Below are 13747 nucleotides of genomic sequence, written 5' to 3' on the forward strand. Positions count from 1 at the left end.
TCCTTGCTGGATAATTGTATCCCTCCCTTTCCTTACTTTCTTTTTGACTTGAGTCATTGCTGGTAGTCTATCCTGTCAGGTTCACTCAGAAACTCAAGATTCCATGACCCAAGAGCTCTGTTGTGGACTATATGCTGATAATGCAGCCCATCTTCTCCAGTTGCCTCTGTCATAAGCATCCCCCTGGCTTGTGCACATGTAATCTGGACCATTACCTGAGTTGGCGAGGGCGAGGGCCTTGAGGGTCACAAACTCTTCTTTCTCTACCTTGAGTTTCTTGTACCTGCGGACCAACTGCAGGATGGCCAAGTAGAGTTCTAGCAGCCCCGTGAGACGGGAGTGTTCCTCATCCATGATGTAGTCCTCAGCATACACCAATTTGTCATCATAGGGTAAGGAGCGGTATACAATGCCCAGGATGAGAATTTCCATCCAGGCACTCTGCAGCAGGCTCATCTGGTCTCCCAGGGAGAGGTTTGAGAATCCTGGTTTAGAAGAGTAAGAAAGACAAAAGACAAAAGCCTGGTCAAGTTAAGGCAAGGAAAAGCTAGGGAGAGGTGCATTTGCCCTATGGTCTCTAAGGCAGTCGGTGTTTTTCTAGGGAGGTAAAGGGGAGTATGGTGCCATTCAGCTGTCAAACAGCCTACTATGGTGTGAAAAGCAGAAGTACTGGACATAGGGCAAAATCAGAAGTAATGAATGGGTGGAAACTGCAAAGAGGAAGATTAACTTGATACAAGGAGAAAAAGTTCTAACAGTGAAAGCTATCTAAAAAATGGAATGAGCTGCTTTGGGAGGTAGGGCTTTCCTCACTGGTCATGTTATAGAAGAGACTCTTTGTTTAAGTACATGCTGAACTTGATGGTCAGTTCTACCTCCTAGATTCTGTATGAATCTCTACAATAAAGAAAACCTGAATTTAAATGTCATCTGCCACTTACGGGATGTTGGTCACTTAGCCTCTTCAGTATCCCCATCTGCAAAATGGGGATGATACAGATTAGGAGGCAGCATGATGTGGCAGCAAATGCACTGGATTTACAGTTTAAGAATCTAGGGGTTCAAAGCCATTCTTTGTCCCTTATTAGCCTTGGGCAAGTCATAACCTCATTGAGCCTTTATTTCCCTAAACTATAAAGAGAAGAGATTGGATCTCACACTGCATACCAAGATAAAGTTAAAATGGGTACACGATTTAGACATAAAGGATGCCACCATAAGCAAATTAAGGGAGCACAAAATAGTTTACTTGTCAAATCTATGGATAAATGATCAATTTATCACAAAATAAGAGATAGAGAGCATTACAGGGTGTAAGATAGATAATTCTGATTACATTAAATTAAAAAGGTTTTGCACAAACAAAATTCAACCAAGATTAGAATAGCAAAAATCTGGGAAGAAATTTTTATAGCAAGTATCTCTGATAAATGCCTCATTTTTCAAATACATAGAGAACTGAGTCAAATTCATAAGAATACAAATCATTCCCCAATTGATAAATGGTCAAGGAATATGAACAGGCAGTTTTCAGATGAAGAAATCAAGGTTATCTATAGTTATATGAAAAAATCCTATAAATCACTCTTAATTAAAGAAATGCAAATTAAAACAACTCTGAGGTACCACCCCATATCTATCAGATTGGCTAATACAATAGAAAAGGAAAATGATAAATGTTGGAGGGAGTGTGGTTATATTGGTACACTAATGCACTGTTAGTGGATTTATGAAATTATCCAACCATCCTGGAGAGCAATTTTGAACTATACCTAAAGGGCTTTAAAATTGTGCATATCCTTTGATTTAGCAGTACCACAACTAGGTCTGTCTGTATGCCAAAGGGATTTATAAAAGTGGGGGAAGAACCAATTTGTTCAAAAATATTTATAGCAATCCCTTTTGTGACAGCAAAAAATTGGAAATTGAAGGGATGCCTATCAATTGGGAAATAGTTAAACAAGTTGTGGTAGCTAGTAATGGAATACTATTGTGTTATAAGAAATGATGAGAAGGATCATTTCAGAAAAACCTGGAAAGACCTACATGAACCGGTACAAAGTGAAGTGAGCAGAACCAGAAGAACATTGTACACAGTAATAGCAATATTGTATGATGAACAAGTGCGAATGACAGATATTCATAGCAATACAGTGATCCAAGACAATCCCCAAGGAAAGATTCAACATAAAATGACATCTGCCTTCAGAAAGAGAACTGATAGAGTCTGAATGCAGATTGAAACATAATATATTTCACCTTCTTCATTTTTTTGGCTCTAGTTCCCTTCAACAAAATGACTAATATGGAAAAATGTTTTACATGATTGCACATGTAAAATCCTTATGATTGCTTTCTGACGCAGGGAGGGGAGAAAAGGAAAAGGGGGAGAATTTGGCTAAAAAAATTAACCCCCCCAAAGCTAAAAATTATTTTTATATGTAATTGAAGGAAAAAAAGAAAAGATAAGAAGATAAAGAACAGATAATAAAGAAGAGGTTGGATTAGATGAGTTTAAAGGTCTCTTCTAGCTCAAAGTTCTTTGGTCTCTGACCATTTTTACCCAGTTCCTATTCTCAGCTTCTACTGGAAGAACATCTGCAAGTGCCTTACAGTAGTCTAACATCATGGGAATATGCTAGGCATGTGGAGTAGAAGGCATCCAATATTAAACTTATAGATTTGGAAGATTTCAATAATTGAATTGTTTCTTTCTGTGGGTTTTTCCTTCCAGTAGGTAGCCTTCATTTCTCAATCTATCAGAGCACACCGAGGCAGTGCCTAGATCCTTTGATCTGACTTCTTTCTTAGGCTTTTCTGTGGAATTTCATTTCTTTTGAGCGTATAGCATGATACAGTAGAAAAAGTAATAAACTTTCAATTATTGGACCTGAGTTCAAATACTATCTCTGTCACTTACTATCTGTGTGATGATGGGGAAATTACTTAATCTTCCTAGGCTTCAGTTTTCTCATCTGTAAAATGAAGGGATTTGGACAAGATAACCTTAAGTTCCTTTCCCACTCTAGATCTATGATCTAGATCTCACTTTATGAGACTTTTTCAAGCCATTCATCTAATACTAAGGGTCAAGATTACTTTAAATTGAAACTGAAAAATTCCCTTAAAACTAAACTCAGCTGGTCTAAAACAAAACACATCATCTCCCCTTCTCAATAAAAACACTCTACCTTCTTCCCAAATTCCCAATTTTTTTAACATTTTATTTTTATTATCATGCAAAACACACTTCCATATTTGTCCTTGTTGTAAGAACACACTTATACAAAACCAAACTAAAACCATAAATACACTGATGTGAAAGATAATAGGCTTTGATCTGTATCCATCTGACTCCAACAGTTCTTTCTCTAGAGGTGGATTAAATTCCCAATTTCTCTTAATGGTACCACTATTCTTCCAATCAAGCCTGAACCGTTGGTACCACTTCTAATCTTCATTCTCATTCACCTTTCTTCCCACCAGTTGTCATCTTGTCCGTTCTATCCTCAGAATATCACTCCTATCCATCCTCTTCTCTCCATTCACACATACTATCCTATTCAGGTTCTCATCGCCTTTCTTCTGATCCATTGCAATAGTAGCTTCCTAATTTTTCTGTCTATCTCAAGCTTCTCCTCTCTCTGATCCATTGCTGCTCACCTTCATAGAGTCTACGTTTCAGCCAAACTGAACCAACTGCTGTTCTTCATACCTTCTACTTCCTATCTCTGTGCTTTGCACAAACTGGCCCCTATGTTTAGAGTGGTGTTGTTGTTCAGTTGATTTCACTTGTGTCTTCATGACCCTATTTGGGTTGGGTTTTTTTAAACCCTTGCCTTCCATTTTAGAATCAATATTGTGTATTGGTTCCAAGACAAAAGAGTGGTAGGGACTAGGCAATAGGGGTTAAGTGACTTGTCCAGGGTCACAAAGCTAGGAAGGGTCTTGGGCCAGATTTGAACCTAATCAGAGAGAGATTTTATGTGCATGTTACTCCAATAGAATGTAAGTCCCTTGAGGGCAGGTTCTTTTTTGTTTTGGTCTTCACATCCCCATCACCCAGTATAGTATCTGGTACATAGATGTTGGCTGATTGTGAAGTTGAGGCTGGGGGTTCTGTGGTCATGAGTGGGTTTAAAAGTACACTCAAATGATTCTGAAGAACTTATGATCAAGAATGCTATACATTTCCAGAGAAAGAACTGTTGGGAATCAGATGAAGATCAAAGCATACTACCTTCCATATTAGATTATCTACTGTATTAATTGGGGGTTTGGTTTTATATGAATATTCTCTTACAACAATGATGAATATGGAAGTATGTTTTGCATTGTAACCCAGATTAAATTGTTTACCATCTTTGGGAAGGAAGAAAGGAGGGAGACAATTGGGATTTTATAATTTCAGAAAATGTATGTTGAAAATTGTTATTGCATGTAATTGGGAAAATAAAATTTTTGGAAAAAAATAAATACTAAAGGTCTTCAGGGGAAAAAAGAACACAATTGAAATGGGACAAAAAGGGAGACATTTATTGAGACAATTAAGGGATGGCAAAGTGATTATGTCTTACGTTCTGGGAAGAATAGACAACATTCTCCTGAATATAAATGCTGGTTCTACTCTAGGCTGGGAATTGCAGAGAACTGAGTTTTGGTCTAGTTTAGGAGAGACATTCTTTTTGTGTTTGACAAATGTTTGTTTAACTGAAATGAATTGACCTGACTTTGCCATACCCTTGCTGCATGACCTTGATATGTCATTTCATTCCTCAAGGTCTTGATTTCTTCATCTAGAAGATGACCGGCTAGGAGATTACCCCCAAATCTGAGCATTTGTCATTCTATGATTTTAGGTGCCTAATGAATATAATATTTTCAATTTGACCTGAATATGCATCTTATTTTATAATTCTATGATTATATGCATCATCAATCTACTGACTGGTCTAAATCCGAGGCAAGATTCCTCCATGACCCAGAGACTTTAAGAATGCTACCCTAGGTCCCTAATCCCCTACCTCTGAGTTTTCTCCTACTTGCTGTGCACTCAGAAGATGCAAGTTCCTTTGAATATTAACCTCGGCAAGACAAAATTAGGAAGAGAAAGTCTGGGGCCAAAATATTTCATAATACATTGGTCAAAACCAAATGTAGTTCACGTTAGGATTCTTTGACGATCCATTGTCTAAGATAACCTATGCTGTTGCTTATATTCTTATATCTTATATGTCTTGCCTATATTCTCCCCCTGCCCCCAATTCCCCTCTCTCTTTTTTTTTTACTTTTAAACATTTTTATTTGTTCATTTTCAAACATTATTCCTTGGAAACAAAGATCATTTTCTTTTCCTCCCCCCTCCCACCACCCCTCCCATAGCTGATGCGCAATTCCGCTGGGTATCACATGTGTCCTTGATTCAAACCCATTTCCATGTTGTTAGTATTTGCATTAGGGTGTTCATTTAGAGTCTCTCCTTAATCATATCCCCTCCACCTCTGTAGTCAAGCAGTTGCTTTTCCTCGGTGTTTTTACTCCCACAATTTGTCCTCTACTTATGGGTAGTGTTTTTTTCTCCCAGATCCCTGCAGATTATTCAGGGACATTGCATTGACACTAATGAAGAAGTCCATTACGTTCGATTGTACCACAGTGTATCAGTCTCTGTGTACAATGTTTTCCTGATTCTGCTGCTCTCACTCTGCATCACTTCCTGGAGGTCGCTCCAGTCTCCATGGAATTCCTCCACTTTATTATTCCTTTTAGCACAATGGTATTCCATCACCAACATACATCACAATTTGTTCAGCCATTCCCTAATTGAAGGGCATCCCCTCATTTTCCAATTTTTGGCCACCACAAAGAGCACAGCTATGAATATTCTTGTACAGGTCTTTTTCCTTATTATCTCTTTGGGGTACAAACCCAGCACTGCTATGGCTGGATCAAAGGGCAGGCAATCTTTTATCACCCTTTGGGCATAGTTCCAAATTGCCCTCCAGAATGGTTGGATCAATTCACAACTCCACCAGCAATGAATTAATGTACCAACTTTGCCACATCCCCTCCAGCATTCATTGCTTTCCTTTGCTATTATGTTAGCCAATCTGCTAGGTGTGAGGTGATACCTCAGAGTTGTTTTGATTTGCATCTCTCTGATTATAAGAGATTTAGAGTACTTTTTCATGTGCTTGTTGATAGTTTTGATTTCTTTGGCTGAAAACTAACTGTTCATGCCCCTTGCCCATTTATCAATTAGAGAATGATTTGATTTTTTTTTGTACAATTGATTTAGCTCTTAATAAATTTGAGTAATTAGACCTTTGCCAGAGGTTTTTGTTATGAAAATTGTTTCCCAATTTGTTGCTTCCCTTCTCATTTTGGTTACATCGGTTTTGTTTGTACAAAAACTTTTTAATTTTATGTAATTAAAATTGTTTATTTTACATTTTGGGACTCTTTCTATGTCTTACTTGGTTTTAAAGTCTTTCCCTTCCCACAGGTCTGAAATGTATACTATTCTGTATTCACCTAATTTATTTATAGTTTCCTTCTTTATGTTCAAGTCATTCACCCATTCTGAGGTTATCTTGGTGTAGGGTGTGAGGTATTGATCCAAACCTAATCTCTCCTACACTGTCTTCCAGTTTTCCCAGCAGTTTTTGTCAAATAGTGGGTTTTTTCCCAGAAGCTGGGATCTTTGGGTTTGTCATAGACTGTCTTGCTGAGGTCACTTACCTCAAGTCTATTCCACTGATCCTCCTTTCTGTCTCTTAGCCAGTACCAAATTGTATAACTGCTTTATAATAGAGTTTGAGATCTGGGTCTGCAAGGCTACCTTCCTTTGTATTTTTTTTCCATTATTTCCCTGGTTATCCTTGATCCTTTGTTCTTCCAAATTAACTTTGTTATGGTTTTTTCTAAATTAGTAAAAAAAAATTTTTTTTGGAACTTCAATGGGTATGGCACTAAATAGCTATAAATAAGTTTGGGTAGGATGGTCATTTTTATTATATTAGCTCATCCTACCCATGAGCAATTAATGTTTTTCCAATTGCTCAGGTCTAGTTTTAGTTGTGTGGAGAGTGTTTTGTAGTTGTATTCATATAGTTCCTGTGTTTGTCTCGGGAAATAGATTCCTAAGTATTTTATTTTGTCTAAGGTGATTTTGAATGGGATTTCTCTTTCTAATTCTTGCTGCTGAGCTGTGTTGGAAATATATAGAAATGTTGATGACTTATGTGGGTTTATTTTGTAACCTGCAACTTTGCTAAAGTTGTTGATTATTTCAACTAGCTTTTTGGTTGATTCTCTAGTATGCTTTAAGTAGACCATCATATCATCTGCAAAGAGTGATAACTTGGCCTCCTCCTTGTCTATTTTGATGCCTTCAATTTCTTTTTCTTCTCTAATTCCTACTGCTAGTGTTTCTAGTACAATGTTAAATAATAGAGGTGATAATGGGCATCCTTGTTTCAATCCTGATCTTATTGGGAATGCATCTAGTTCATCCCCATTGCAGATGACATTAGCTGATGGTTTTAGATATATACTATTTATTATTTTTAGGAATGACCCTCCTATTCCTATGCTTTCTAGTGTTTTTAATAGGAATGGGTATTGTATTTTATCAAAGGCTTTTTCTGCATCTGTGGAGATAATCATGGGATTTTTGTTGGTTTTCTTGTCGATATGGTCAATTATGTGGATGTTTTTCCTAATAATGAATCAGCCCTGCATTCCTGGTATATATCCTACTTGATCATAGTGAATGACCCTCCTGATCACTTGCTGGAGTCTTTTTGCTAGTATCCTATTTAAGATTTTTGCATCTATATTCATTAGGGAGATTGGTCTATAGTTTTCTTTCTCTGTTTTTGACCTGCCTGGCTTTGGAATCAGTACCATGTTTTGTCATAAAAGGAGTTTGGTAGAACTCCCTCTTTGCTTATTATGTCAAAGAGTTTGTATAGTATTGGGATTAGCTGTTCTGTGAATGTTTGATAGAATTCACTTGTGAATCCATCAGGCCCTGGGGATTTTTTCTTAGGGAGTTCTTTGATGGCCTGTTGGATTTCTTTTTCTGATATGGGATTATTTAAGAATTCTATTTCTTCTTCTGTTAGTCTAGGTAATTTATATTTTTGTAAATATTCATCCATATCACCTAGATTGGTATATTTATTGCCATATAATTGGGCAAAGTAGTTTTTAATGATTTTCTTAAATTTCCTCTTTTTTGGAGGTGAGGTCCCCCTTTTCATCTTTGATGCTGTTAACTTGCTTTTCTTCTTTCCTTTTTTAAAATTAGATTTACCAGTACTTTGTCTATTTTGTTTGTTTTTTTCAAAGTACCAGCTTCTAGTCTTATTTATTAGTTCAATTGTTCTATCACTTTTGATTTTATTAATTTCTCCTCTTCTCTCTTAATAATAAGAATAATGCTAGTCAACATTTCTATAGTGCTTTACAAATATTTAGAATTACTTTACCAATCTTATCTTTTTTTATTCTCACAAAAATCCTGTGAGTTAAGATTAAATTTCCAATTTATAGTCGGAAGGTAGAAAAAAATCTTCATTTTATAGATAAGGAAACTGAGGCAGGCAGAGGTTTAAGTGGCTTTCCCAGGGTCATGCTTTTAGAATCTTAAGCATCCTGTTCCCCCTCCTCCCCCACACCCCAGGGTCAGCAGTCTATCCACTATACTGCCTCATTGTCCAAAAAGTGCTGGTCACTGCAAATGCCAATTAGACACAAATGACCTTGTTTGTCCTCTAGTTGCTTCTAAAGAAGTTAAATTTTAGATTTTCACAAGAGTATTTACAGACTTTTTCTTTTCAAGTATCTTTGGCTCTTCCCTTCAGCTATTTTTATCCCATACCTTTCTATGCCCTCTACCCTGGCCTGTCACTAACCCTCTTCTATAAATGGACTTTTTCTATAAATAAACCTATTCTTTTCCACTTTCTTTTTCCCTAAAAGAGAATTACAGAAGGGTAGAACTGAAAAGCACCTTTAGAGGCCAACTACCTTCACTTGACAGATGAGTAAACTGAGGCACTTCAAAGGCGACTTGATAGATTGATTACTTAGGGTCATGTAGGACTCAATCCCAGGTCTTCTGACTTCAGTTCTAATGCTCTATCAACCATATCACACTGCTTTCTAGCATTCTTTTGCTCAACCTTCTTGTAGCAGAGCCTCACACTCAGAGAGTGAATTATAGAGCCTTCCCAGCATCCCCCTTGTCTGAGCATCCTTGTGCCTGCAGCTTCGTCTGCGGAGCCCAGGTCTTCAACAATCATTTGATGTTCCTTGTTATCAAGTCAGCAATTAACAAAAGAGCTGATGATTGCTATATTGACTGACCATGCATTGGGTTTTGATATATGTGTTATCTCAGCCAAAGATGCAGTAGCAAGGAGAGGGGCAGGTGATTATGTGTTTATCACAATGCTGTTAGGGCGAGAGGATGTGTGCATGCCTATAGTTGCCAGGGGAGGTGGGAGGCAATAATGGAGAATCCAGGGATGGGACATCCAATTTTCCTTATCAGGCCACTGAAGAGGAGAGAGGCCTCAGGCGACATTAATTAACAGATACCAATCAGCAGGCACACGAGTGTGTGTATTGGAATATGTTGGATTGGGGGTGGGGGTTGAGGGTGGGGGTAGAAGGCAGTCAGGCAGAAGGAAGAGAAAGAGGAGTAGAGGGCAGAAGGGAGAAGAATCGATAGACCATTGGGTTGAGGAGGTGGCAGAAGAGGAGGGAGAAAGAATACAACCAGAGTAAAATAGGGGGCAAGGCCTTTGGAAATGGAGGGAAAATGCCAAGCAAAGTCCTGCTGGTTGTAATAAAAAAAATAAACTAGAAAGATTTTAGATAGCATGAATTCTATATAATGGCCAATGGCTCCTTCATTAATGAGAGGACATTCCTGTGGAATTTTGCCTAGGTACTAAGGACCACAGAATCTCAGAGTTGGAAGAAACTTTAGAAACCATCCAGTTCAAAGTAAAACTGTACCAGTATTTCCTTTCCCCCTTGGACTAAGTTTTAAGGTCTGTGGCAGCTAGGTGGAGCAGTGGACAGAATGCCGGAACTGGAATCAGAAAGACAAGTCATCCTGAGTTCAAATCCAGCCTCAGACACCTAATATCTGTGTGACCCTGGACAAGTCACTTAACTTTATTTGCCTCAGTTCCTCATCTGTAAAATGAGTTGGAGAAGGAAATGACAAGTTACTCTAATATCTCTGCCAAGAGAACCCTAAAAAGGATCACAGAGGATTAGACACAATTGGAGGGAAAAAAGACAAGGCCTTTGTATACTATGTATTATATATATATATATATATATATATATATATATATATATATATATATATATATATATATATATATATATATATACATGTGTATATGTAGAAGTCTGTTTTGAAAGAAATGGTTTATATTGTCTTGTGATTCTGTGTCCATCACAGATGAAACATTACTACTATGAGTATATGGACGAAGCTTTTTTTTTATTTCTCTTTCTCCCTAGTTATCTTTGAAAGGAGTCAACCTCTTCTAACCCAAATCCCATTCCAAAATATTTCCATATGTATATTTATGTGCCTTTTGTACCATTCTAGGATAGCAGTGCTGACCTTCCCTTTCCTCTTTCATTCCCCACCCTTGGGCCTGGGCTAAACAGAATCCTTCAGGGCTACTTTGCTTCCTAGGACTCTGACTACCCGGTACCCAGTCTTGCTGGGATGTCAGAAGATCTGGGAAGATCCACAACCACGGAAGCACCCTACTCCCCTGCCTCTGTCTTTACCCTCTCCTAAGGACACCCAGAACCCATCAGTCTAAATATACCTCAATATATTTCCACCCATTGTTTCTAGTTTTATGGGATGCGATAGATGCTGCAGAAGATGTGGCCCTTCCCTTGCTGATGCCCAACCCCTCTACATGCCTTTAATCTCATCTATCCCTGTCATCTCTGGGAGCTTCACCCTGAAAGGGGGGTGTCAAAAGAGGCACCTTCCTTCTTTTTTCTTTCCCTACTGCTTTAAATTAAAAGTGCAGGTTTTAGAACAGAAAAGAGGATTTGGGAACATACTATTAGAGAACAGTGTTTGGCTCTGCACGCTAGATTCTGTAGGTCAAGATAAAGGATTCTGGGTCTCTTGGCCAGCTCATGAGTACCAGGAAGAATACTTTTGACTGGAGATTTGTTAAAAGTGATCAAAAAGGAGAGGAGAAAGAAAAGTACTCAGATATAACTGCCAAGTCAGACATCACGAACAACAGCTGATAAAATGTGGATAAGGCAGCAATGGCATTTACCATCAAAGGAGAAAACAACTGGGAAAGCAGGCAAAGCTACTCTAATGCTGAGACCTTAGAAAATCAAGCACATAGTAGCAGTCCTTTGCTGCTAAAACAACTAGCAAAGAGCATGGTGGAAATTCTGTTCTGCTCTTAGAGGGAGGAAATAGACGATTTCAAAAAGACATGGAAATATTTAAAGGAACTGATGTTGAGTGAAGCGAGCAGAACCAGAATGAGTGGTACAATAACAACAATGTCATAGCAATGAACAATTGAGTCCTTTTATGAACCGATAGTGAGTGAAATGAGAAGAAACAACTTTGAAAGCTGTAAGAACTCAGATCAATACAATGACCACTCATGATTCTAGAAGACCCATGACGAATTATACTATCGATTATAAGAAAGAGGGTGGATTTTGGGTGCTGAACGAGGTATATGTGTTTGCATGTGTGTGTGTGTATCTGTATAAACACAACTTACTGTACACACATATACACATATGTATATATTTCTATACAGACACATATATGTATATAGCAACTGAGGAAATTTGTTTTGTTTGAATATTCATATTTGTTATAAGAAATATGTTTTGTTTTCCTTTTTCCAGTGGGGTAGAAACTGAGAGGGAGAGAAAATAGATTAATGTTCATTTTTTTTAAATCTTAAAGAATGAGGGGGAAGCTAGGTAGCACAGTATAGAGAGTACTGGGCCTGAAGTTGGGAGGACCTAGGTTCAAATCTGGCCCAAAACATTTCCTAGTTATGTGACCTTGGACAAGTCACTTAAGCCAGATTGCTAGCCCTTATGACTCCTTTGTCTTAGAAGTGATGCTAAAAAAGAAGGTAAGGATTTTTTTAAAATAGAGAATGAGGGAGATACTATAGATGTGAAATGTATATGAATTTTCAGATGAGGCCACTGTAGTATTAGCTTTAATAAATTACTTTGTTTTGTTACAAGAGACCTCTCAGAAGGTGGGAGTAATCTGCAAATGTTTATAATATAAAAATAAAACATCAACAAAACTTTTTTTTAAAAACACAGTTATAATTGCTGAACCACTATTGCTGATTTTTCAGGAATCACAACCAATAAGGTGCCACTGGGATGGAAATGAGGAAATGGAGTTTTTATTTCTTAAGAGAAGAAAAAGGTAGAATCCACAAATTATAGACCAGAGAGTTAGACATAGACCCCTAGCAAAATTCTCAGAAAGATCAACAAAGGGATGGTTTGTGAGAGCCAGAAAAGGAAGCAATGGTCCTGGAACTGTGAGAGATTCACTAGGGACAAGTTGAAACATACTGACCTCATTTCCCCCTTTGACATGTTTTCTAAGGGAAATATGGTAGACTTAGAGTACCTAGTGTTGAACAACACATCTGTCAATCTCTCTTTAAATCCTGATGGACTTGGGTGGCTTTAGAGATGGTTGACCCAAAAGAGTACTGATTATCAACCAGGAGGGAGTTCTCTAGTTTAGTAATACAAGAAGTTGCCATTGGCCCTGTTCTGGTGAACATTTTATCAATGACTTAGATAAAACCGTTGTTTCTTATCAAATTTGCAGATTTCACATAGCTGATCTGGGAGGATAAGTTGACATCTTAGTTGACACAATCAGGATCAGAAAAAGATTATGATTGGTTAGAATCATGTCTATATCTAATAAGGTGAAATTTAATAGGGAAAAGTAAAGCTATGCATTTAGGTTTGTTTGTTTTTAATTAACAACACAATTGTAAAATGAGAGAGACATGATTAGATAGTAGTTTATATGGGAAAAAAAGACCTGGGGATTTAATCAACTATAAACTCAAAGCCTTCATTTAGGCTGCTTGTAATAAAGAATCATGCCAGAAAAGGATGGGGCATTAATCTTTTTGATTATGTTCAGTTTTGGTGTCACATTTTAGGAGGGATACTGACAGGTGCCTGGGGGATTCATCAGTCCCTCAAGTTCCTCAAGCTGGACCTTTAGCTCCTTCTATTTCTCTCCAAACCTATTCCACCACATAGACCTGAGTTCAGAAAAATCTGAGGTTGAATCCTGCCTTAGATCCTGACTGACTGAATGACTGAGCAAGTTACTCAACTCTTAAGTTAACTTCTTCCTATCACAGGGTTGTTGTGAGAATCAAATGTGTTGATACACAGAGGTAAACTGTGAATGTCAAAGCACTCTATTAATGTTAGTTACAATTATTTCACTAGTCTCACTATTATTTACCAAAAAAACCCAACAACACATTCAAGACCTTGTTTGTTATTTTTGACTCTTCCCTTTTCCACACGTATTTCTAACACATCTAGGCAATTCTACTTCCATAATATCCACATCATTCCTTTTTACTCCACTGCCACATATATTTTCTCAGACCCACATACCTGGATTTTTATATTAACTATA

General features: G+C 37.6%; 1 protein-coding gene across 1 annotated transcript in view; it reads right to left on the bottom strand.

Annotated features, from left to right (window-relative positions):
* Positions 1-13747, bottom strand: part of ESRRB (estrogen related receptor beta) — a 156776-nt gene that overhangs the window by 15027 nt on the left and 128002 nt on the right. Inside the window, exon 6 of the mRNA XM_056810631.1 lies at positions 216-485. Within this exon, the coding sequence (XP_056666609.1) occupies positions 216-485 (270 nt within the window). The remainder of the gene's footprint in view (positions 1-215; positions 486-13747) is intronic.

This window comes from Monodelphis domestica, chromosome 1 (assembly GCF_027887165.1).
Source record: "Monodelphis domestica isolate mMonDom1 chromosome 1, mMonDom1.pri, whole genome shotgun sequence".
NCBI classification, from domain to species: domain Eukaryota; kingdom Metazoa; phylum Chordata; class Mammalia; order Didelphimorphia; family Didelphidae; genus Monodelphis; species Monodelphis domestica.